We start from the raw sequence: 26,513 nt of genomic DNA, 5'->3' as shown, positions 1-26,513 counted from the left end.
CTCATAAGAAGACACATGTAATGATCTTAAGCTCTTGAGGCAATACTAACATCCACCTGCCAGCAACAAACTAGTAAGCGCTGAGCAGAATGTACGTTGCTTAAACTTGCTCTGAAATAGGTCTTTTAAAAGTGCATTATTATATGGATCTTGAATATCTTGGGAAATCTGTCTATGATCTTTCTTCCTCCTGAGAATCATTTCTAAATCCAGGGCTATGACACAAAACAAAAAAAAAATTTCATGTTTGTTCTTTCAACTGTATACTACATTTATTTTCCATCAAAAGTCTTTGGTCCCTGCTGCAAATCTGTCCAGTTCTCTCTCTCTCTGATATAGGCAAAATCTTTCTAGAGTGGTTTTTTTTTCCAAACCCTGCTGTGAAACATGAAGGCCCTAACATTAAAGCTGTCAGACTCTCAAGAAAAAAAAAAAAAAGCGCTCACAGATGCCTAGCCAAAATCCAAACCTAGTCCACATACACAGCCAGTAAGAGGCAAAAAAAGGCTGCCCTGTTTGTTTTATGGAAGAAACCTCTGCCTTTTCAAAGAGAAGCACCATTTTGTGCGGTAGAACACCTGATAGAGAAAGGCACTGAGCATGCATTGTAATCCCAAAAGGACCTCGAATTTAAAAGCTTCTTGTACCCCAACCTGGGACAGTTTTTCCAAAGCTTTCAGCAAGGCAGAGCAGCCCTACTCAATTAGCCCAGGCAAGACACATTTGGCACTGTGCCTAAAAATACTGAGTATCTCCGGTGGTTAAAATCTCCACTAGCCAGCCAAACTTTTGCACAGAGGTGTTTGTCAAAAACTCTGCTTCCACTTCTTCTCCAGCTAACTTGCTCTTTAGGGAAATCCCCCTCACTGTTCCATTATACTCCTTTTCTGCACTGTCAAAATAAAATACCAAATAAAAAATGCGTGGCAATTTGTTAATGCAACACAATACAATTTTACCATGCTTGATATTAATATTAGTGATGAATCCTTACACGGTTGTTATGATATGGAGAAGGAAATTGGCAATTTACGTGCTAATGTGTGCTTTCAGGGGACAGCTCTGAGGCTGCCAGGCCCATGGCACCCCCAGGTGATGCCTAGCCTCCCTGCCCCGTTTCCACTGCAGGTGGCATGAAGGTCCCAGAGGAGGACATGGGTGTTACCCTTCACCAGCAGCTCAGCTCCACTCTGCCACACCTGAAGGTGCCCAGGGCATGGCTGGGGTCCCATGGGTGGGAAGCCACAGCAGCAAGAAGGTTGGACCCATAGGACAGTGCAAGAGCATACTTACAAAAAACCAACTGTAAACCATCTCCATAAAACAGAAAAAGGAATGAAACAAAAGAAAAGACTACAGTGGAGGTAGAAATTAAATTCACCAAAGAGGGAACGTAGTCATGTATCTGAAGAAAACTCCAGACACCAGCCATGCCTTGCATCTGGCTTTCCCCTTGGCAGAAGACTTTGAAGCTGTATTCACAGACATTTAACTTAAGAATGAACTTTTGCCAGTCTTAGTTATGTACTGGTGAAGCATCTTTTTTTATTTTAGGACAAGAAGTTGTAAATCTTCCACTTTAACATGGTATTTAAATTTCTTTGAAAGCACGTAACTTATGAGCTACCCTGAGGAACAAATTTGGTCTCGGTGCCAGTGCAAAGCAACATTCCCCTGACAAGGCTGACTGTGTAACAGCAGTAAATGAGTGGGCCTGATGGTGAGGAGTAAGCAGAGAAGCTACGGAGTGGCACAATTGTGGTTTCCATCCCAAACTCCCTGATAGGACAAAACCTGAACAAGCCCAGGACCATGACAGACAATAATGAATGCATCTCCCAGGAACTGAGGGGAAAAGTGATGGGTGTTCTCCAATGCACAATTGCTACGCATCACTGCTTACAACAGCTTGTGCAAATGTAGCCCAGCACAACCAGGAATACCCAGGTTTCCTCAGAGCTTATGGTGTTTTAATATCATAACTTGCTTGAGGTAAAGTTCAGCCATTGCTCAACTTAGCAAACATCTCTCTGACCTGCAGGTTTCACCTAACAACCATATTCAATGGAACAGATTTGAACGGGTTATAAAAGGAATAATTTAGCTTCAGAAAGTGGGATTTCTGAAATCACCACTGTCACAATTTCAGGACAGTAGCATCAGATTAAAAACTGTTCAACTTTAGGTAAGTCTGATCTTAAAACACAGAGAACAATAATGAAAGTAAAACCTGACACTTACCCACTTCAGCCAAGGTCTTGATACATGACTCCACTGAGGCTTTCTGCGTTGGGTTTGGCCAGGTACAGTTGTAAATTCTAAAAGCAGACTGCAACAGCTGAATAAAAACAGGCTGGTGTGTCTGAAAACAAAAGGTAAGATAAACATGGAATTTTACCCTTTAGGATCTCCTCACAACTGCCCTAGGGTCTGACACAACAAAAACCACATGCAAGGGGTTTTCAGCTTGCAGACTTGGGCTAAAATTCCATTAAATTCTCTTTGCTCTTCAGGTCTGGAGGGAACAGATATCAATGCTGTACCCTAAAAAGGCCAAATGATACGATTTTTTCCTCAGATTGCCACTGATATCAGGCAAACACAGTACAGAAGAGAAGGACGGAGGGTTCTTCCCAGTTCTCAGGTATGCGTCCCTTTTGTCATAGGACACAACATTTTTCACATACTAATACAGAGATAGACCATTGTTCTGCAAGGATACGCCCTCCAATGAATTCACAGGAACCAGTAGTAAATCTGACCATATTGAGCTTTCTACTGGTTCAGAGCTTTAAGTGGTAAAAATTAAGAGTAAGTGTTTTAAAGAGGAATTAAGCTGCTAGCCGGTGGCATGAGAGGGGACAGAGAAATTAAAGGAGGATGTAAAAATACAGTATTCCTATCTGGGCAGCAGAAGGTATCTCATTAATGGTCTGAATAACATATTTGTCTGTGTCTCTTTTCCTTACCTGGAGGCTGGTGCTGTTATCTGAAAATGGTGAATTGAAGAAGCCACTCACAATGTTCATTACAGGCTCAGTGACGTATTTCTCCAGAGATGTGTCTGCATGTTTTCGATCTGTGGTTGTGTTACAAACCTACAAGGACGAAGGAGGAAACAATGAGATTTAGTTCTTTTAAATAAGCAAGCTTTACTTTCACAACACATATACTATTTCTTCTTAACACAAAACCAAATGATTTTTATACAATAATCTATCAGAGATAACTATCTTAGAGATCAAGCTGTATTTGTGATAGCCTCTCTCTCTTCATGGAGGTCCACGTTGTCTTTTGAATACCCTTCTCTTCTGAACTAGCTCTTTCTGGTTGGCTGTCTGTTCCTTTCCACACTGTGAAAAAAAGATCCCCCTAAATCAGCACATTGCATGCCACTTACACATTGAGACAGATTCAAGAAGAAAATGGGCCTTTCCTCCCATTGTGGGGCTGGTTGGAAGAGGCTTTAGAGACAGAGGAGACAAACACATTAGATTAGAAAGATTTCATGTAATGTTTAACTTCTCTCTGCAATCAATCACCACAAATGGGTGGCAAAGGTGAAGCTCATTTGCAGGAAAAACGTTTAAAGAAGAGGGGAAGAAAGGAAATAGCATAGTCAATACCAACAGCCTTTAGGATTGTGAACTGTAAGACAGGCAGCATTACTTAGGAAAGCCACATGGGGAAAATAGGAAAGACAAGATAAGAACAATGAAAAAAAAGAGTGGATAGTACTGGGACAACTCTGGAGCACATAAAGATGATTAAATGGTGGGAGGATGTGGGAAGATTTGTACAAAAGATTCCTGAAGACACCCTTTGGTACAACACTAAAAGTTTGTTGCTGCTTAAAGATGTCATGCTTAAAGAAAGCAAAAAAATTACTGAGGTGGATCATATCCTTCAGTATTTCTTTACTTCTTTTCAAAATTTGTGAATACCTATACAGAGTCATCCTGACTTTGCATATGTCAGTGTGAACAGTACTAAAGGGAGCCTACAGAGAGCCAAATGGTGAGAAAGGCAAGACTGGACAATAAGTATAGACGATACTCATACTACCTCTTCAACAGCCTTTAAATAAGCAGTTCTAGTCATGTTTAACAAGAAATGAAAGGCAAAGCTGTTCTCTCCTTCACCAACGGAAGCCACAGACTACCGCAATGTTCTAGGGAATCTGTGTGAGAACAGAATTCATTTTGTTTATAGCCTTCATATTACTATCCGAGCATTTAACAGACAATCAAGAACCTATGTGCTACATACTTACCGTTACATTGCTTTATGGATGGGGAACTGAGTCCAGAGAAGCTGAATGACTTGCTTAAGGTCACAGAGAAAAGTTGGTGACAGAAGCAGAAAGATAATCCACAGCACCTGAATCTCACACAGGGTGCTGTGCTCCCTAATTGCACAGTGCCACTGTCACACTTCGACACTACAAGACAGCAATTTCACCAGGATCATTTTAAGGAAGGTTACTGACGTGACATCCAACAGCACCCATGTTCAGGGGAAAATACAGCTCACAGGAACACAAAAGTATTTTGAGTATAATACACAAGCATTGCATATGGTAGGCCAAGGAATAACCAAAGATAACTTGAGACCTACAGAAATGAGGCATCTTGAGGATATTTGCTTGTCTGCTTTTCTAAAATGTGCCAGATAAACAAGTCATGGCCCCATGTAGTGCATTTTTTATCACCCCAGGAAAGGAAATATTTTGGTCAGAGCAGCAACACTGCTAAAATAGCAAACTCTTCAGCCCTTCCGTTTTGGGAAAAGTGTGACACCACCACCATCACCCTGAGTCCTCACAGAGGTAACAAAGATTCATATAATAATCCAAACTAAAAAAAAAAAAAAATCATAGAACTAAAATCCTCTTGAAGTTCTGCTTTTAATTAACCTGCATGCCAATTTTGGCTGGAACCAGTAGCTCTGAGGCTCAGCGCTTGTGATCCCAATGGGAAGACAGGGAGCTGTGCAGTGCTAGCACGGTGAATTCAGAAATTGCCAAAACTAAATTCCAGAATGCTTTTAAGCTCTCCCCTTTGCTTGTCTAAAAAGCAGAGCCATATGCTGGGATGCCACTCTGCTCCAACACCAGTCTGAAAAATTCCCAGCGCAGAAGGAATTCTGAAATCCTCTCATTTGTTCTTATCCCTCTGCTCTTTGGGGACTGAAAAATGTTTCCCTGTGGAAGAAAAAAACTGAAATGCATGAAATGGAGATGAAGATTGAGAAAGCAGTGTTTAAAAACCCCTTAAGAGGCTTTGGGACTGAAACTCACATGAATAATACTTCAAAAATTCTGCAGAGAAAGCCAGGATGACTTTACAGCTGTCAGATCCTGCCTCTTTCTTTAATACTGCTCAGACTACAGCTGCTGACTTACAGACTGGGCCACACACAGGAAAGGGAAGCCTTTCCTTCAGCAGCAACCACTTTGCTTAGTGCAATGCTTTCAGTCATACACAGGAGAAAGTAGGTTGGCAGAAACTGTAGAAACAGGGTGTCTTTGAAAGCGCGACTGCTTTTGGCAAACTGAATTTATACATGAATCCGCCTCATGCCTGCTTTGCAATGTATCACGTTGTTGAAAGAGAATGACAGCTGGGGACTAAATATTTCCTTCCTGGATCCAGAAACAGATTTAAAAAATGGGTTACTTTTTTTTTTAATAAAAAAGGAAATAACCCAACCTGAGGACAACACTCTCCATCTTTCACCTTAGTGCTCTCTAATAACAGACTCAAAGCTCACAAACTCACCCACTGACAGGCATTTGTAGCAGCTAAAAGAAAAGCATTTCCCCTTCCCCCACGCAAAAGCATCCCTTTTAGCTCACTGGAACACAGAGGATCAAAGGGCTCTTTTTCTAAATGCTTTGAAAGCTATTGTAACATCTTTCATGAGGCTGACAGCATTCTAACTGTCCTGATAGCTACATAACGCTGATATATTTATAACACACAGGCTCTGCCTGCGCCCCAGAAGACCAAACCTGAACAAATATACTCAATAACGTGGAAGATACGGCTACCCACGGGGACCTGGCTGAAGAGTGGGGCAGGCCAGCACACTTCTGACATGCTCTTTTAGCCCTTAACCAGGAAATTAAAAGTACTAATTAGGCACCTGCCCTGAGGGCTTTGCAGGAGAGCAAAATAAACCTGCATTTTGCCATTCAGTGCCAACAGCACACACACACAAAATACAGCATTAATAATACATTCACTCTTCACCTCTGAAGACCTGGAGTCTAATTCCTCTTGTGAGAAGGGGATGTGAAAACAAGCTCAGTGGTCACTAGCATCAGGACAACTCTGCATCATTTGGCATAGTGCAGTTTGTCTCCAGGCTCATGAAGGGAACTGTGGACAGAGCCCTCTTTCTACCTCTCTGCTTCTAGCCCAAGGGCAAAGAAAACTGGTCACCTTCAAGGGCTAGGGAGGGTAGTCTAGAGGGTCAGGGCAGGGACGTGTTAGGAAAGGGCAGCCCAGACAAGGATTAAACAGGAGAAAATACTCCTTCTGCTAAAATCAGCAAGGTTAAAAATCAAAATCCCCCTCCAAGAAGGTTTCTGATCTTAATTTTCAAACAAGCTTGGTTTGTTCAGAAGGGCTTTCACTGTAGAAAACAACCACAGAGACAAGAAAAACAGCAAGAAAACAGGGTTTTAGAGGTCTCATTACTGCTGAAAATTACCACCAAAAAAAGAGCACAAATGTCTGTCTTAACCTGTTCCCAGAAAAAAAAAAAAAAAAAAAAAGAAAAAACCCAACCATAAGTTCTCTTTTTCACAGAGAAAGGAACAGATCCCAGTGCCTATCACAAGTCTTTGCACTCACTCTTCTTTTGGCATAATCCATGGTGTTTTCTCCCAATCTGTTTCAAAGAGATTATTTTGTGGCACACTATTCCTTAGGGGTAAATGTCTGCTGCAGGACTGAAATGAAATTCTTTTACCTTTTTTTCTTTAATTTCAACAAAATTAAAAACAAGAGGAGTGAGAACTTAAGGATTATGAAATATAATGGACTGTGATATGGGAAAAGAGAGGCATGAACTATGACAACATGCTCTATAACATCTCCAAAAGACTGTCCAGCCTCAAGAATCAAATACAGTCCACCAGCCACCAAAAACCTGTGGTTCTACTTCTCGAGTAGAAAGACCAGCTCCATTAGTTGGTATTAATATTAGGCTTTTACAAGAAGCATTACCTGCTAGAAAAGGATATGTAATGTAAGCTGTAATCGTTATGTCACACTAGCTTCCCCTCATGGCTTTACTATTGAATTTTATCATTCCAGAAGTCATAAGACTTCCCTCATTTTCTGCCTCCAAAATACCAGGGAATGGAAGCTTAATTCAGCTTCTGACTTGAAACTTATTTCATCAAGTCATGACACCATGAAGCTCACTAGGGTCCACAGGAATTGCATGCCTTCAGTACTAACTGTGCCCCATCATCTTGCAGCCTATAGTTCGTGCATGAATTAGTATTCTGAAAGACTTCACACCTGCCTTCCGCATCAGCGGCGAAAACATAATGACAGTAGAATAAAAGACAAAGACGGGCCAAAGTGAGACTAAAGAAGGAACACGAGCCAAATAACTTCCTAATCCCCGATCCTCAATGTACCTACAGAGTAAAGCAAGAAGATTACAGATGTGGTGTTTTTTTAATCACCACCATAATGACATGTAACACACGCTCCCAGAAGACATACAGAGACTCTCAACCCTGTACATGCATCCAATTTATTTTTCTGGAAGAAAAGAGAAAGAAACATGGGTTCCAAGATGCCCTTTTAGAAAGAGAAGGCTGCCAGTAATTAGCAAGTTAAATGATGACAAATAACATAGAAATGACCATTTGCCTAAAAAACAAAAAACAAACCCACACTTGTTCTATTGTCAACTCTGAAAAAAATAGTTAATAAAAGAAGTTCACCAAAAAAAGTTATTGCCAGTTCAATTGCCACCCATGACTATACTGTAATATTTAATATCCCATGAAGCTTACCCTTGCCATATCAACAAGGAAGTTCTCAAATAACTTCCAAATATGGTTACTGGCATATATTTCTTTCATTTCCACTTCAGTGTCCACGTAACAGTGGTTAACAAAATTAACATAGGCTATTTTCACCTGTAGGAACAGCAAAAACACAAACAATATGAAATGGAACAGTAAAAACCATTAACATGATGTTTTCTACCTGCAAAAATAGTGAACAATAAAGCTGATCCTTCAAGTACTAACAAACACTAATAATAGTAATAATGCATAAGTTCAGTTCGGAAGATTTAAGGAGAAGCACACAACAAATGCATTAATGTACTTACTGAAAAATCACATGAAGAAAAATGGAAAGGTTTTGCAAACATTCTTACTCTAATGACAAAACCCCCACAAAACAAGCCAATAATAAATCTGACATTTAAATTATATTAAGACTACAAGGGCCTGCCTCCAAAGCCAGGAGCTGTCAAAATGCAGGACATCCCTGCACTTGCCGGCTGACTGCTGTGGGTTGATGCCTTGTGACAGGCTTGCCAAATATAAAAAAAAAAATGTCTTTAGCAGAACTGGGACTGCAATCCCTATATTCCCACAATCCTAATGCAGCACTTGCATTCAGGGTGGGTGTAACTTGGATCCAAATGGAAGAGAAGGGTTCTGCAATGCTGGGACTGCAGCCACAACAGCACAGGGCTTAACAGGAAAACTGCAGTCTCAGTCCTCTCCCGCATTACAGGTCTGCGTACGCGCATCATAAAAATGGGTATCCAGCACCTGAAATGTTTAGGCTAAATATAAACATATGCAGACACACTGAAAATTTCTTGTCACAGTCAAAGGAGAGGAGATAGTTGCATATGTTTAATGCAGTCAGGAGAAAACTCATGTCAGACATTTAGGTTTCATTTGTTTGGGCTTTTTTTTTAATTAGCGTCTGTTGAAATTAATGTCAGGAGGAACTTTTGAGCAAAGCAAATATTTTTCTTTTAAGAAAAGAATTGATCACAAAGGGAGTTTTTCATGGCATGAAAGGAGTCTTTACTCCTGCAGGTCCCAATCTATTGACATGAGCCACATTTTTCCACTAGACAGCCTGCAGAAATCCGTCCAACTAATACATGGGGCCCGAGCAAGCTCCTTGCAAAGACTGTGAAAAAATTTCTTTTGATCACATCAGGTTTGGTGCAAACAAACATTCTCCTCCTGATCAGTGTGAGGTATCACAGTCCTACTGAAGTATGACTGGTAGTAGCTGCAGAATTGGGCCTCAATATGCAGTATATAAAAAACATTTGCTGGACTGCAATCAAATTTAATAAAAAGAGACTTCACCCAAAACTCCCACTGACTTCAGCGTGACCAGAATGTTGCCTATCATTTCCAACAAATTCAGGCAGTGGCAAAACGTTGACTTGACAAACCACTCAGCTGAGTCTTCATCACAGCTACAGCACAAAGTTATCAGAGCATTAAACTCTGACAGTGGCTGGACAAACCCAGGAAAACAAAACAAGGTGTCTGCCCCAAAAAGCTGACAATCAAAGCATAAGGGACAAGGAGTTTTCTTGTTTAAGAAAATACTGGCTGTCCTTTCTCACTTACTCACCTTAACAAACACAGTTTCCAGCCTGTTTTCTGTGCAAATATTCAATTTGCCAATATGTTATAAACAACAAAACATTTTCTGAGATTCTTAAAACCATAAGTCTGCTTCCTCGTTCAGTGAATCTTACCTCGGGTATGCAGTCATCATGGGTCACTACTCTCACTATATCATCCAGTGGCAGAAGTGAATTGCACTTGATCTCTGTGTATACATTCTTTCCTTCTGTACAAGCCGCTAGCAATTCCACTAGAGTGATGTGATATGCTAAGGGTCCGCTCTCGTCTGCTCGATCTCGCTCTGAACACATCATTTGGAGTAGGACTGGAAATGATGCTCTGTCATTGTAGAATATCAACACATCTTCACCACCATTTATCAGCTGAAAAAGATACCACAAAGTTTTAAGCACCCTGCACTGCCGTCATTTTGGACTCAATGATCTTAAAGGTCTTTTCCAACCTAAATGATTCTATGATTTTCTTAATTTCTTATTTTGTTCTACCTTTAAGTATGCAAAGACTGTCTAGCTAAGAAAAAAAAAAAAAAAACAAACAAAAAAAACCCCAAACCAAAAAACCCAGCCCAAAAATTAGCCTGATGTGGCTTACCAAATACACATGTCAAAACAATATCCAAGACAAACTTCTGCTCTTTATCTACACAAGTGCACACCTGGAATAACTCACCAAGGAGTGAAGAAAGCAATTTCTATGTAGCTCTGTGTTTACCTAAGACAGCATGTCATCCTTGTTATTCCTACCATCTCAGTGTGTGCTTGAAGTTAATTAGTTACCCTCATCTCCTATAGTGAGGCCAGGATGCATTATTATCCCTTGACTTGAGGTGCAGAGGGATTAAATCTTCCATGCTACCTCGCACAAAAAACCTGTGGCTCACCTAGAATTTAACCAACCTCTTCCGTGCCCTTGCTCAGCATCGGAAACAAAGGATGATTCTTCCCAGCCTATGCAAATTTGGCAGGTGGTTCTTGACACTGTCAGTGTCATGCCAGCACTTCCATTTAAAACTGGTGTATGTGATAAATATTTGATTTTGCTACAAGCACAATGCTCGTCTCAAGGGGATCCAGTGTGGAGGTGGATGCTGGCAGTCCCATCTCAGCGGATCTCACAGAAAAGTTTTGCTCCAATGCTGTTTTGAACCCCCCCAGACAATGAATATACCTACTGCCAGTGCTGCTCGGTGAGCTCGAGTAGAGCTGGGACAGGACAGTAGTCCTGTCTTCTCTCCATTACTTTCCTTTTAAGCATAATACACTCTCAATGTGTGTGAAAATAAGCTCCCATAAACCCTTCCTAGTACAGAATACACCCTGGCAGCACAACAGCAGTACATATTTTGTAAATAAGGCTCTTAACACATCCAAGTCTATACCTGACATGAAATCCTAGCTTACTGAATTCAAGGGCAGAAATACAGGTGGAGCTGTTGAAAGAAATGGGAAAACAGCAAGAGCAGGAATGAAAAGTAGTCTCACAAAATAAAAAGTCAAGAAACATTTCGTTACATATTCCAGGGTTTCAACATTTCAGATTTTGAAATTACAAGTTTTCTGATTGTGTTTTCCCCGTTTCTTGCTTACTTAAAAATTGCTTTGACAATTGGATAGTGTGAATTATGCATTCTCTCTTTCTTGCAATTCCTATTTCTCATTTATCTTTGGGTTTCTAAAATGCTTCCACTCCTGAGTTTTCAAAACAGACATTTTCTGGGCAATCCACAGTACAGAAATAAAGTTTTTAAAGGCACAAGTGCTTGGAAAGGAGGAAGGAGACAGTGCAGGGACCCAATATACCATTAATTTCCCTGCACTCAATGGCAAAAAAAAAAAGGGGGGGGGGAGGGGGAATATGATTATTCAAAATATTAGAAAATTGACCTAACTTTTTAATACTGATGTCTGGAATACTATGCTCTCAGGACATTTCACATACAAAATCATAAAAAATTAATCCACACCAGGTCCTCTGGGAAAGTACATGGTCTGTCACTTTCTACTAAGTTGTTCACCACATTCCCAGAGTTATTTTCCACTTGTGTACATATTGCAGAGGAGAGGGAAGACAACTCTTTACAGGTTCCCCCAGAGTTACACATTTATGGCAAATCCAGACCTATCTGTACCAGTATTGCTTGATATTTTATCATAATCAAGTCAAACTGACCCCTCATCCTTTCATGTACTTATCGCTGATGAATGAGGAAGAAACACCAGGAGATAGTGAACTTGTGAAACATGATGCTGCATGGCATGCTTGCTACACACTGACTGTGAGGAACCACAAACCAAAGCAGACAATGTTGCATCAGCACTAGAAGAGCTAAGGGGAATGAGGTAATCATCGTAAATGCAAGGACAGAAGATGTTGTCATCCTTTTTCCCCAAGTTATCCACTTTTAAATGTGATTTCTGAAAAGCATCCAAACATTGACCCAAGCAGAGAAAATTAAGTCTGTTTAAAAGCAGAAGAGGAAGAGAAGTATCCAGTGCTAGACAAAGTTCTCACTGAGCACCATGAGCTCAGTGATGGGGGAAAATAAAAAAAGCCAAACAAAAAAACCCAGCAGCATTTTCTTCCACTAAAGTATATTTTCAATGAGTTAAGTCGTCTATGGAAGTATAATGAAGGTTGGTCAGTATTGGAGCAGCTGTTGATGCTCTGTGATGTATCACTCCAGTATACTATAGGTAATAGAAAACTCTACTGCCACATTGATCTGGTTCAAAAGTAAATTCTGCTTTCCCTTTTGTAGTAAAGTTTGCACTGATAGGCACTGTTCTTCCAAGAACCTCAAAGCATGCTTATAATGAGAAAAAGTGCCCTAAGGAACCTTTCACGTCAGTAAACATCATTACTAGCACTCTACAGACACGGGGACCAAGGATAGGAGAACAAGTGAATAAGCCAGGTTGGGAATGTTCAACATATCTTGTAGAAGTACTGTTTTGCAATGGTGCTCCTTCATCTGTATGCCCTAAAACATTTAAATATGATTAGCTTATCCCTTACTCCCAGTAAACAGGAATAAACTACAATATCGTTCCTGTGGGTAAAAGAAAACACAGGAGTAGGTGAGGCATGCTGTACACACACACTCTAGATAGTCTTGTGCTAAATTGCTTATATGCCCCATCTGGATGCACAGAAGTTACACCACTTGTTTAAGGTCACAAAGTACATCTCAGTTGTCTACTGAGAAACTGTCCTGACTCCCTGGCAAGTTCCAAGCATTTGGCTACACTGTTCCCTTTATATTCGATTGCCATTCAAGCGCCATTCAAATTTCACTATTATCATCCTCTTCTAACAAATCATAATTACTTACCTGTAATTTCCTACATTTCTTTAAAACAGATCATCATCTTACCCTCTTTCATCAAAATAGGGGTGCTCCCTCCCCCCAGCAAATTCCTGCAGGATTCACAATGTAAATGTCACATCTGAGTTCATTTTGATTTTCCTCATGCAGTCAGCTTGAAAATGTAATACAACAATTTATCTTTGTGCTATTATAGGTCAGTAACAAAATTTATTTAAATTGAGAAAAATCTAAACTTTTTGTTTGATGAAAGCAAAAACCTACAAGAAGTTGTGGTAGAAGGGGAAAAAATCTAAAAGCACAAAGGCACAAGAACTGTTTGAATTATGTAAATCAAAGGCTTGTAATTGATATTGCATGTTAAAACACTTCAGTCAAATTGAAAAGGTTGAGGTGGATTCCATTAAAGGTTATCCATGTAGGGTGAAGCTTTATTTTCTTAATGAGAAGTTTTTCCTCTTTGTTGCTGTGGAACAAAATTTCAGCAGGGTTTAGTTTTATTCATATGGCAACTAGAGCTTATCTCTGTTTTCTTTGTGAAGAGGTCTCTTAAAAAAAAACACACACCAAAAAAAAGCACTTTGTAAAAAAAAATGTTCCTTGGACTCTGATCCTACCTAGACTTTTCACCGTATTCAACTTTACCCACTTATTAATCTCATTGAACTGTTAACATAATTACAGTTAAATGCACGAGTGTCTGCAAGTTGAAAACTTCATTTATCATGCACACTATACATCAAATCCTAATTGCAGAGAAGTCAATTGGGTATTTTCCTAGTAACTTTATTGGCATAAAGATTTGTCCACAAACCACACTGTGGAATTTACCAGGTCAGACTCCAAATCTAGCTAGTTAAAGCTAGAGTAGCTTTACTGACTTTCACAGAAAAGCTCTGAAACAAAAGAAACAAAAGCAGAAACTTGTATCTAGAATTGTTACACAGTTACATGTTAAAAAATGGTCAACAACACTATTTAGATGAACCTATATGGCAAAACCATGCCACAATATAGCAAATTTGGTGCATAAGTGGGATCCTAAATTACAGTACAGGAAAGTGAAGGTTTATGTAACTCAGATTTCCATGCTACATAATCTACAAATAGACATCTCTGTATCACCATGCTAACACTCATGTTTTCTTTCTAGTAGTTATACAGATGGCCTTACAAAATTAGATTAAAGTCACAAAAACGTCTGCTAAAATATTCATTATTTGTGATACCATTTAAAATTTTAAAGCGATGATGCCATTATATCCCATTGGTATCAAGAGCAAAAAAAGCAACCTCAAAATACTAGTGTGTTAAAAAGACATCACACAAGTGATTAACAGGTGAACCCTTTATTTACCTCTGTCATTACCATGTCCTGGCATTTTTTCACATATTTGCCATCTGCTTTCACAATGGTCTGCAGGAAGCGCAGGTACTCCACATGACGGCCATGGGTCTCAATGCAGTGTACAAAGTGCTGCACCACTCTTTCACTAATTTCATTACACAGAAGGTAATTATTCATGAAGATGTGACGCATGGTTTCAGCTTCCAGGAGCTAAACAGATTAAAATCAAAACAGCCTTATAAGAAGAGCAGATTTGTTTTGAGACTGAAAGATTCACAGGACTCTAGACTAGAGAAAGGCACATTGGTAAAGGGAAACTGGAAAAGTCCAGTGTTCACCAGCCCAGTGATTAAGCAGTAACCTTAGGGCCTAGATTTCAATTATGATGGGATTTCTCCACACTTTCCTATTAGTACAAAATGGTCCTAGGGTGGACATAAACAAAATCTGCACCCACGTGGAAGGTAAAGACACACACATGCATACACACACACACTACAGGGCTAGAGCACTCTATAGGGACTCAGGTATACGAGACAGCTGAGACCACATTCATCCCACTCACCATCAAACTTTGCACTGAGGCAACCAAGTAAGATGATTAGCTACTGCTGGCTCCACAGCCGGCAAATAAATCATTGCACATACAGCCTGATCACTCTCTGAAGAACATCTCTTTCCACATTAACTACAGAGGGAGCCTAAGGCTATGTTTCTATCGGTGAGTAGCATGGTACAAGAGGAACAGATCTGCAGCAAAAAAGGGATGATGCTGAGGACCCAGCATCCAGACTTTACGCATTCTTGGGGATTTTGCTTCAAACTTGCCCTAGTTTGGTCCCTTGGACTAAAGGCTGACAAGGGTCACGTGTGCTGCTAGAGTGTATTTTTCTGTTTAGTGTCATCTGAAAGGAATCCACACCAAGTTTGCTCCACAATGTGAACAAAACCACAATAACTGGGACAATCAGAAGATCAACTTCAAAAGAACAGAAATGCAAGTGCAAGCAGGCTGCGTACTTGGCACCTGAGTTAAGTGTCAGTATTGGATAGGATGGAGTCTGGGCCCTAGTCCCCACTGTGGTCAGCTCAGCACCTTTCAGTAACACCCACATACATATACACACAAAGGGGCCATGACTAAGATTTATTGTAAAGACAATGATTTAATAAAAGATCAAATTTTAGATTAGTGGAATTAAATGGAAGCATCATCTACAAAAATATATGGGTCTCATTCTGCTGTCACACAAGCTTCGTGACAGCATACTCACAGCATCTTCTGCCTTGACTTATAGTCTGTGAGTGAGTTAGGATGAATAAGATCAGAGTCAAGCTAAACATGATGTGATGATGTGACACATGTTCATAGATACTTCCAGTAAATCCCACAGGTAATGTTGTTTTCCACTTTTAAAATGGCAACATTAAAAACAATGACAGAGAGAGCAACAATAAGGGAGAAAAGACAGGAGAGAGAAGACAGCAAGGGAGAAAAGACAAGGACAGAGAACAGAAGGCAGAGAAAGCATACTTTAATGAATTTATTTATTCAGCACTGTCATTTTTCAGCAAGACCAATCTTACTTCCAGTTATAATATTCTCCTTAAAATGTAACACTTACCCCTGGAGTTAAGAACAAGTTGAGATTTTTGTGGAGCAGAACTTGATTCTGAGGATTTCCTCGACAGAAATTCTGAAGAAAAGTGTGGGCTAAATTCATAACTTCATTCATCTTTTCATCGCTCTGCAGAAAGAAAAGACAAACGAAATCAGCTGGACGTACCTAAAACATACTTGTTAAAAGCGTACAACATTAATTCAGCCAGGAACAAACCAATTCTCCCTCTGGCAAAAGCAACTGATCTCGTTTCCTTCAGGGTCCATTAGTGGCTGTACCTTACTCTGAATCAAATTGACAAAAGGGAGTCACAGGTAATAGCACAAACTCAAAGTAAGATTTCCTTATGCATGTTTCTTATTTCCTAGTTTAAAAAAGTGCTAACTGACTTGATTTTCAAAACAAGCTCTCTACCCTGCGTTGATTATAAGCTTTTGAAAAGCTTTAACTTTTATATAGCTACATATGGAAACATATTTATGTGTGCATGTGTGTGTACACCTACATGAATATATATGTTCATACACATACTCCCACACAAATATAGATCTAATTTCATCACCATTTTATATTCCTCTCATATAATATTCTAAGTATGATTTGATGAACCACTTATACAGATAAGCACTATTTTACTGAAGACAGCTGAACCCAGTATCTATATGATGACATTAATGTGTAACACTCAGGAAAATGTAGGCCAGAAGAGGTTTTATCTCCTCTCAATGCTTCCTATAAGATCTAGAAAGATGTGCTCTTTAAAAGGCTATCTAGATCATTCATTTGTATGCTCAGTGCCACTAAATCAGTACAAAATCACATTATCTTCTGAAAAACTTGCAAGTGGAACTAGGTTAGAGGCTTCCACCACAGAAACAAAGAAATTATTTCAGACTTGATCCTTGAAAGCTTTTTATTCATCTTATGTATCTACGATTGCCCTCACATCACTACCCAACAGTGGAATTCAGATACCCTGCCAGGAGCTCCATTCAATCGATACTTCTTACTGTGCAGTGACTGCAGATCTAAGGTTTGCCTATTTCAGGAATGGGATGATAGCACAGTGACATCCAGGTACCCAAGGCAGCAAACATTAAGTTCTTAATAAAACCTGTTCTATACAGGCAGCCATATTTAAACTTAGGCCCAAACCCGTTATTCTTAAGGTAGAAAATGGCATCATCATTTCATGTTTGTACCAGAGTTGACTGAATTCAGTTTAAAAAAAAAAAATTCACATTGACTCTTAGGCCTTTTGAGGCCTTTCCTTTTATTGAGTTCATGTTCTTTAGCACTAAAATTATGAGAATAACCTTTTCATAAGGTATCTGCAGAAGGTCCAAGACTACCAAGTGGGCACCCATATTTTTCAGCAATCGCTGCTGTTGATTCCGACATTTTTTATTCTGAACACAAAGTTTGCTGAGTCGAATCAAAATCTGTAAATAAACAAACAAATAAATAAGCATGCAAGCAAGCAAAGAACCAGTAATGTCACACAAAACCAAACTAAAATACATTCTTTCAAAATAATTACTAAATCTACTTATCAAACAAGTATGTCAAGCAAGTTTCTTAGCAGATATACCAACCTCTTTAACAATATTGTAGTTATTGCTTTTATTGCTGTCTATCTGGGGTTTTTTGGTCCCATCCTCTATTGGGCTCAAAATATTTGACTCCTGTAACAAAGAACACACAACAAGTGGAGATCTATTGTAAATTCCTCAACATGAACTAACTTATTAAATAAACAGCAAGTGAAGATGTATTACAGCAGCTCATAGGGAACAGATAAAACACAGATAATAAAGAAAGCAAGTTGTTTATTCTTTATCCACCAGTCCGGTGAGTGAAAAGATTCACATTCAAGTCCTTCCTTTCTTTCAAATTTCCAACACAATGAGGCAATTACTCTATGCCTTCATGCTTCTGATCTTCCTAAAAAAGAACATGTCCCTATCACAGACTAGACTTCCCAAGGAATTTAGATACTATGAGAATAGGGACCATAAGTGTATTTCAACAGCCATCACTTGGTCCAAAAATCTCTATAACAGCTGGAAAGATTACAAAGTCTGTGTATGTGAACATTAAAAAGTCTGGAGAAAGAGCTTAAGATGATGTCTGTAGTTGAGATGAGTAGGGTGGGGTTCTCAGCAGTATGTGGAAGTAGCACATGGAAATTAGAGATGCTCCTCCAATGAAGAGGACAGGATTTAAAAACAAATGAGAACCTTATGTTAAACTGAAACAGCCAGTCATGACGCCGTATGCTTTGGGCCTTGGCTCTTAGAAAGCCCCAGCTGGGTATGACATATAAGAGAAATCAAGTCAGCAAGTAACTGCCAACACCCACACGCCTTTCCATGCATATCTCAATCAAAACACGGAAGAACATATACAGAAATACTGCCACTTAGAATACGGGCAGTGGTTTGGTTTTGGGTTTGGGGTTGTTTTTTTTCTACTGCCAGAAGTTAAATGGGGAGAGGCAGATTTCAAATAGCATATCCTTGGTCCTAAAGCCAGGAGCACAAGCAGGGATTGTAAGAAAGGTAAGCCCTTCTTAACTGGAAACATATAGAATTGAAAGATTGGACTTTGGATACTTAAATTATTAGGCATGTAGGAAAACTAGCAGATCTTGAGACTGCCTCACAGTATAACCACAAGGATGCAAACCAGTGTAACAGCATAAAAAAAGAACGAAACAGGTGCACTTCTGAGTTTCATCACGTCCTCAAACTTCCTACTGTTCTAGAGAAATATGCTAAAACACACATGTGCACACCAATCTGAACATTTATACCTCTTGAAACCTCAATCTGAGCTTTCTTAGCTGATGGTGAAGATGAGGAGTTCTATAAACCCCATCTGGTCTTAATTTCCAGTAGGGCAAGAACAGCTGCACCAGTTGGCCACAGAAACGGCTTATAACAGTGTCAGCATCACAGTTCAGCACGGTCATGTTGATCTATGCAACAACAGTGGATTTTTATTTGTTTAGGTTTGTTAGTATGCATGCTGCCTTCTCTCTAGCTGTTTAAATCAATACTTCGGAAGATATTTCAGGCTTTTGCTATAATTAACCACCCTCCTCTGCTCTGGGACTGTGGGTTAACCAAGATTAATTTACCTGTTACTTTTATCAGCATTCTTCCTCAATCAAAGTAGTTTTATAATCCATGTGAACTGTATGTCTTATCTGGAAGTGCTGATCAGCATTAAACTGCTGAATCTATCCTTTCTCATAACAAAATAAAAACCTGTTTATTGAACCCATAAGAGTATGCCAGGGGTGTAGTTATCAAAAGGTAATCACACCACTGGGATACCAGAGACACTCAGTTGCATATCTTGCCTCATTACGCCCCATGACAGACATTCTCTGTCACATTTTTCCATAGGGGACAGGGAGTCATAGAGATCGCAGTGAGAAAGGTTCTCATCTGAGTACGCCAACTTTAGGAAATGGTATTTTCTGAAACAAACTACTTTCTCTATTAATAAAATTCCTGGGATATCACTCTGCATCAGTCTTAGGATCCTTTCTTTCTAGCCCCCAAATCGAGGCCCAGATTCCAGCATTCAGTCCAACCATTTTCCCACTGCTGAAATAGCCTCACTCATCTCAGCAGGACAGCTGTGCAAGGCACCAGTCAGCATCACGCTGGCACAGTTTTGCCCTCCACAGGCTGTATTTAATTTCCAGGGACACAAGGGGCACTCTCAGAAATTTCAGTTTACAATCTCAACCTATATATGTTGTTTCAGGAGATGTTTGTTTAAACATTCCTAGAACCAAAGCAAACTGCCACAGACCAGAAAAGGAAGACAGCAAGGTGCTTAAGGGTGCTGCAAGTTTATATCACTTGAAACCTCGCTGAACTTTCTTAGCGGATGGTGAAGATGAGAAGCTCTATAAACACCACTGCACTGTATTCCAGCTTCACCTGGGAGTCCTTCCACTGAGACTATTTCTCCTCCTCAGAGCTATGTTTCTGCTGCTATACCACCAATGCGTCCTCCAGTGACAGGACAATAAAGACCACACTTTCCATAGTCCGTGGTATCTATACAGACTCAACACCCTTCCTAGAACTAATCAAGTAAACAGGCTTTATCTGCTTTTCCCTTCTCAAGTAAGGCTCAGTTCTGTGACATCAGTTTTAGCATTTCTTCCTAACCCTATGTGGTGCCTAATTCATGTCTGACCTAACTCCAAGAACTCTTTCCTATAACTCTGATCTCCAGTTCCTACCAAGATGATCCTGCATGGATGTAAGATTTATAGTTTTTCCTGTGGAAAACTCCGGATACTTTATTTAGAAGAACATGGCCTTTTTTCCACAAATCCCACCTCTGGAGTCACATGACTGGAAAAAAAACCCCAGTGTTTAGCCCCATCAGGTTATGGTAGAAAGGTGGAAACAACTACCCAAAAAGACTCAGAAGGCTAAGGACAAAAAAATATTTGCTTTTTTAAAACTCTTGTGACTATCTTACAATGTGCTTCAGTGAGGACAGAAACTACGGCTTAACATAAAACTGTTCTGGAATGTAATTTAATCCCATGTGCTCACTTTAATGTTGTTTGGGAAAAATTAAGCACAGGCAAATGAAGCATATTACCTAGAGGTTCATCCAGCTCAGTAGTGAATACCCAGCATCCATTCCACAGGGATGTTTATCTGCTTGAAGCTAGCCACCTGCTTCACACATTGTAGATTATGACCAGCACCTCACCTCTTACATCTGACTTAAGATCTCAAAGACCATCTAAAGAAGTTTTGCCAGGTAAAAACATTTCCTGACTGTTAAAGAAAAATGGACAAGATTCTGAGCTTTTGTAACCTGGCACAGCTCTCATGGAATTACTACCAGGTGATCTAACCAGTTGTGCAGATTACATATTACTGTTCTGATAGAATACTCTCTCAGATCCACCAGAGATAATATTGTGCATCTGCTGAAGCACTGATAACCTATACAGACCCACCGATGCCTCGTGGGAAAAAAAAAACCACTGAAAATATCCTATTTAGAGATGCTTCTGTTTCAAAAACATTGTTTTGCCTCTTCTTCCTGGAGTTTCTTTGTTATCAGGGCTATGTGTAGGAATAAAAAGGATCTCATTACACTTTTAAAATGTATTATATCTAAAAAACATTGTAAATATCCTGCTGCAATTCTGTATCCTGTTTCCCCATTACCTTTTCCATTCATTAAATACATAAAGGAATTTTTTCTTTCCTGCTAGAGCTATGCTTGAGGATAGTAAGAAATCCCACATACTTTAGCTCATAAAGGCCAGATTCTTCCCCTGTTCTGACACCACTAAATTCAGCTAAGTTGTATCAGACAACAAGTAGAAATTAGGATTCTCCCTTGAAGTGCTGGATTTTCTCCCCACACGAAGCCACCTAAAATCTGATTTCCCATCTGAAAGGCCAAGTGTTCATCATAGATATCTGCAAACAACCTGTATCTTCTCAATGGTTCTTTCTTTTCCTCAATGCACTGTTTTCACAATGCTGTATAATCTCCACTTGGCGTCCTAGTAAACTTCCCCTGGTGGCTTCCTTGCTCATTTTCTTTCTATTAGGGGAGACTACCATGGAAGAGTATAGGGAAAGTGCTATGTTAGAAATTGCAGTTCTTCAACTCTCCCCAGTTCCTCTAAAGAAAATGGAAATGTGGGAATAAATATTGGTGGGAAAGCATGCTTTATCTATTATTATGCCATAAACCTCAACCATAGCAACTCTTGCAACATTTTGCATTTTCGTAAAGACTCACACTGGAGTTTGGTGCGTACATGAGGACCTCAGCGTTCATCGAAAAACAAAATAAAAAATTTAAATTAATTTTTTAAAAGAAAAAAATCAGGTCTTCATAGTTCCCAATTCAAATCCTAAAGTTTCTCAGATCACGATATACCCCAAGAGTGTGGGGTGGCAAGAGTGAAAAAAAAAGTCTGTTTGCCTACAAAATCTCAATATTCTTAGGTCAGTCTTATGTTTGATGGAGAGTGGATTACTCATGATGTTTGAAAATACGGGTCTGATTGTGCTCCTCTCCCCTAGTTGCAGGAACAGCTCCTGCAACTTCTTTCTGCTCCTTCCTTCTTCCAGCAAGTCAACACAGCTGCCAACATGTGATCCCTAGATTACTTCCTTGGCCACAGAGTGATGCCGTACACCGTGGCTTGCTCACTAGCCAGAAAGAAAGGCAGCTCTGTGACATAAGAATGCAGCCACCGAAAGCAGCCAGAACACTGCACATTCTTGCTTTGCCACTTTCATTAATCAGACCACAAATCTGCAGTTGTTCATTAAACTACCTATCAATATTGAAACAATTCTAGCAGCAAAGGCTTTAAACCCACCTCTATTGGCTCTTCTCCCCCTTTGGTTTGGTTGTCGCCTGCCTCTCCACTCTCATAATTGCTGCTCTTCTCAACCCACAATTCTGATTTTTCTACAGTCAGACGTAGCTGATCAAGATCAGCCTTGATTTGCTTGTAGTTATCAACATCTTGATTAGACACCAGCAACTGAACCTGGAAATACAGAAAATTGTGAAGCTATTACAGCAGTAGCACCAGTGCTTACGCCTAGGTAATTTGCTTGACAGTCTCCATTCTAATCCCCTCTTTTCAGGTGCTTTATGTAACCTTTCCTATGAAATTGAAACACAGCACATGCAGGCTTTTTAGCCCCCATTCATCAAAAACTTTTAACAGAGCTGGAGACTGTAGTTGCCCAAAACAGGATAGTTATTCACAACATTCTCCTGCCTTCTTCAATACACTGCAAAACATTTTCAGCACAAGTACAGATTTACAAGCTCTTGAGTTCTATTCAGAGTTAGCTCTGATGCAGTGACTATGATCCTCACAGTACTAAAACAATACAATTATAAATAGTGTACCCCATCAGCACAGTACTTCAAAAGAAGGGAAAAAAGAAAAAAAAAAAAAAAAGAAAATTATATGACGAGGAATCAGGACATCCAAAGAAAAGTCAGAATGGCCAGTGACTTTAGTGATCACCTACATCACCATAATCACATATTGAAAAATAACATATATTCAACACTGTTAGGCCAGTTCAGAAAGACTTGTTTGAATAGAGCTCATGAACTGACTTTCAGGTTCATGTAATTTCCCACCATCTGAGTGGTTGCCTCTACTAAGATTAATCTCACTTCTTTTTCTGTACTGCTCAAAATTATCTGGGTTTTTTCACTGTTATTTGTAGTTCTTGATTTAGCACGATCTACACATTTCCTTTCTTTGTAATGCTCTTTGCTCTCCCAATATTATTAATGAAAATAATATACAAAAAACCTAACAATAATCTTTACAATAAATCAATAAGCACTATTAAGAAATCACGCTTATGTAAAAGACTACAGTCACATGGCAGATAAGAACACTGATAGGGACATTCTTTTTTTAAAAAGAAGAAATCACTAATTGCAGGCAAATATTCACTGTTTTGTAATATAAAGTTTTCATCATCTTCTTTCTTAGCTTAGTAAAATCTTGTTATTTTACAGAATTTATGAATGCTGCTCATCCACAGATATTCATATTCCATGATCTCTCTAGTCTTTTTTGTTTACTTGTCAATTAGCCTTTTCCTTCCTTTACGAAGCCGTGCTAAACTACTCAACCCTTGCTTACCTGGGAATAACAGCTATTTGTGCAACTAACCAGCATGGCCTAACTTTCACGATCTGGTTGGAGGCCTTTATGCTACGCTGCAAAAACATTAAATAAAAGCTTTCCAGGTCTTTATCATTCATCTGTTTTTAAACAAGAGAAACCTCCACATCTTACATAACGATGAAACAACACGCTATCAAACTCCTGAAATAAGCATCAGATGGTCTTATCAACATATGTTATATAGGGTTACGTAACAAATGTCTCTGTCATCCAGCCCCATGACATCAGATCTCCCCATCCTAATCCACTGACACACGGAGCCTGCACATGCACTGTTATCAAACAGAAAGAATAAAAGCTGAAAAGAGGTCTGGGTCTATTACTCCCTTCCTGTTATTTGGGCCTATCTGTCTCATGCAGTGGAGCACAATGCCAAGTCACCTGAATTAGAACTAGAAACACCACATGAATAACAAGAGAGCTTTATAACCAGCCTAGGTAGCCCTGAAGACAGGGAAGTCTTACTGCTGACACCATTACACTGCTTGCAGAACATGGGCTAACAACTCTGTCTCTGAGGGATCACTACATCATGTCTCGCTGTGCATCCCAGCTGTCACCATGGAGCTACATTTTCAGTAATGAATGCAATGCCAAAAATAACTACTTCTGGGTGCACAACTATAATACACACTAGCACATGTGTTCAACACTAATGAAAAAAAAATGTCTGCTGAATTTGGACCTTTAAGGAAATAACGCTGTCATGCCACAAACAGCAGTTTAGATAAGGTTACTTTGGAAAGACTTTCTCCACAGTCAGTTTCCTGGAATAAAGCTATGCTCATCCATACCTGTTTAAATGCTTGCAGAACTTCTGCTCTCTGGCTGAAGTGCTTAAATAGCAGGTGCAGTGCACCTGAGAGCAAAGGAGGGTAGTCATGCATGATGAGGTGAATGAGGACCCGTAAAAAAGTTCTGCCCCCTTCATCATCAAGCTGAACCGCATTCTTCTCCTTTCTGCAACAGAAATGGGAAAAAAGGACCAAATAAAGCAAAATAAATAAGAAAAAACAAAAGCTTTTGACATAAATAAGCCTGTACACACAATCTTCCTTTGGCAGAGCCCTTAAAACCAAATCAAATATGCCACAGGATGGAAACTATAAATATCACTTCAACATATTTTATAAGGACTTCAGTCCTACAGTTACATGCCGTTGCAGCAATCTTGTAGCAGAATGGACACTATGGAATGAACGTAAATATGTATGAAATGTGTCAAATATTGTGATTAAAATCCATATTGCAAAAACATTAATTTACGGCTTGGATAAATTGTGCCAAGCTCATCCCCAATCCAAATTACTAGAAATAAACAGCATTTCATCAGAGATTAATTTGGCCCTTTTCTTTTCACTCCTTCCCTTTTCAGCTTCTATTAAAATTTAATTTAAGGAAAAATAAGCTCAAAAATAGTAAGAATTGCCAAAAGCATCGTATTTCTGGAATAATATTTATAATCTGGAACAGCAGAAAGCAGATTTACACTTAACATATCAAAGCAGAAATAATGTTTCCAAGAAACCATTCACGCTCTCTGTTCATTTTAAAGATGCAGATGCCAAGGGCTATGTGTTGTTTTACATTATGGAAGTTCAGGGAGAGGACTGGAGGCATTGCGCTCTCTGGTAAAGATTGAGAACGCATAAGGGACTGTAAGAGGAAAGATCAGAACGCCTATATTGTGGATCCTTCTCCCTAGCTCCAAGAAAAAATTTAAAGTCTATGGCCTTGTCTAAATGGAATTCGTTTTTACTAGTATAATTAGAATTATACCCAAAAAATTAAACCAATATAGTGATAATGGCAGTAACTCCCCAGTATGGATATTTTCTGTGCTTTTTTTTTTTTTTTTTGGTCTTGTTCACAGTGTAGCTGAATCAACTTCCAAACCAATACAGGCATAACTTGTGATCTACAGGCCTCTGGTGGTCTGGAAGATGATGGCAAGCGGTCAACAGTTGATTTGAGGAATCATATGAGGGAGATGATTGTTGACATAACTTTCTTAAGAACTTCAAAGACCAGGTGCAACAGCAACTGGTCATGTAATCTATGGGAAATACTGAGGGTCAACAGTAACCTACTCATCCAAGAAATTTGGGGCTACAGGCATGAAGTACACCAGAAAAGGTCTTTCTTTAAAAGCACCCATGTGAGGCATTTTAAGAAAAATAAGTAGTGTGTTTTAGCCCAATACACCTGTACACCACTCCCCAGTTGCCTTTGGAAACAAGTCAAAAACTTTCTACCAACTCTTACAGCTAAGAATAACGGGGTCATTTCCAATCCCATGGCCATCCATACCCCCTGGGCTGTTTGCCCGTTTGAAATCCAGGTCTCCTCTGGCACTTTTCTGTCTATGTAATAAGTAGTCATCAAAGGAAGAGGTATGAAAACACACATAGAATAAACAGAGATTGTCCATGAAAAATATCAACATGAACAAAGACATGGATACAGAGAGATAAAACTTCACGGTAACTTACCTGCCAGCAAACATGGTTTCAGCCTGAGCTGCAATTTCATCTATGTCAGGAACGATTGCTGGAAAACAATCAAAATGAAAATAAATTTTAAAAAGCCTGTGATAATTGTTCAATCTGCACAGGAAAAAAGAACTCCGTTACTCTTCAAAGTCAATGTTATCAAGTAAAGGTCTAACTATGCATTCCTCGACTAGGCAAAATTTGTTATCTGCAAGATAACAAATTCTGTAGTAGGGAAGAAACAGGACAAGGGGCAGAGTTAAACTGTGTATTACTATTACTGAGGGAGAGCCAAACTGTAGTGATGAACCAGAGCCCCCT

General features: G+C 39.4%; 1 protein-coding gene across 3 annotated transcripts in view; it reads right to left on the bottom strand.

The window, feature by feature from the left end:
• The window catches only part of ITPR2 (inositol 1,4,5-trisphosphate receptor type 2), a 269,515-nt gene that overhangs the window by 130,836 nt on the left and 112,166 nt on the right, over nt 1–26,513 (bottom strand). For all 3 annotated transcript variants that reach the window (XM_075113616.1, XM_075113625.1, XM_075113634.1), the window contains 11 exons: nt 26,193–26,250; nt 24,495–24,660; nt 22,354–22,527; nt 17,555–17,644; nt 17,276–17,401; nt 15,963–16,085; nt 14,347–14,547; nt 9,775–10,026; nt 8,042–8,167; nt 2,970–3,098; nt 2,242–2,362 (listed from right to left, as the gene is read on the bottom strand). In XM_075113616.1, coding sequence (XP_074969717.1) covers nt 2,242–2,362; nt 2,970–3,098; nt 8,042–8,167; nt 9,775–10,026; nt 14,347–14,547; nt 15,963–16,085; nt 17,276–17,401; nt 17,555–17,644; nt 22,354–22,527; nt 24,495–24,660; nt 26,193–26,250 — 1,566 coding nt within the window. The remainder of the gene's footprint in view (nt 1–2,241; nt 2,363–2,969; nt 3,099–8,041; nt 8,168–9,774; nt 10,027–14,346; nt 14,548–15,962; nt 16,086–17,275; nt 17,402–17,554; nt 17,645–22,353; nt 22,528–24,494; nt 24,661–26,192; nt 26,251–26,513) is intronic.

This window comes from Phalacrocorax aristotelis, chromosome 1 (assembly GCF_949628215.1).
Source record: "Phalacrocorax aristotelis chromosome 1, bGulAri2.1, whole genome shotgun sequence".
Taxonomy (NCBI): domain Eukaryota; kingdom Metazoa; phylum Chordata; class Aves; order Suliformes; family Phalacrocoracidae; genus Phalacrocorax; species Phalacrocorax aristotelis.
Note: the sequence above shows the minus strand (reverse complement) of the source record. Positions and strands in the feature narration are given on the sequence as shown.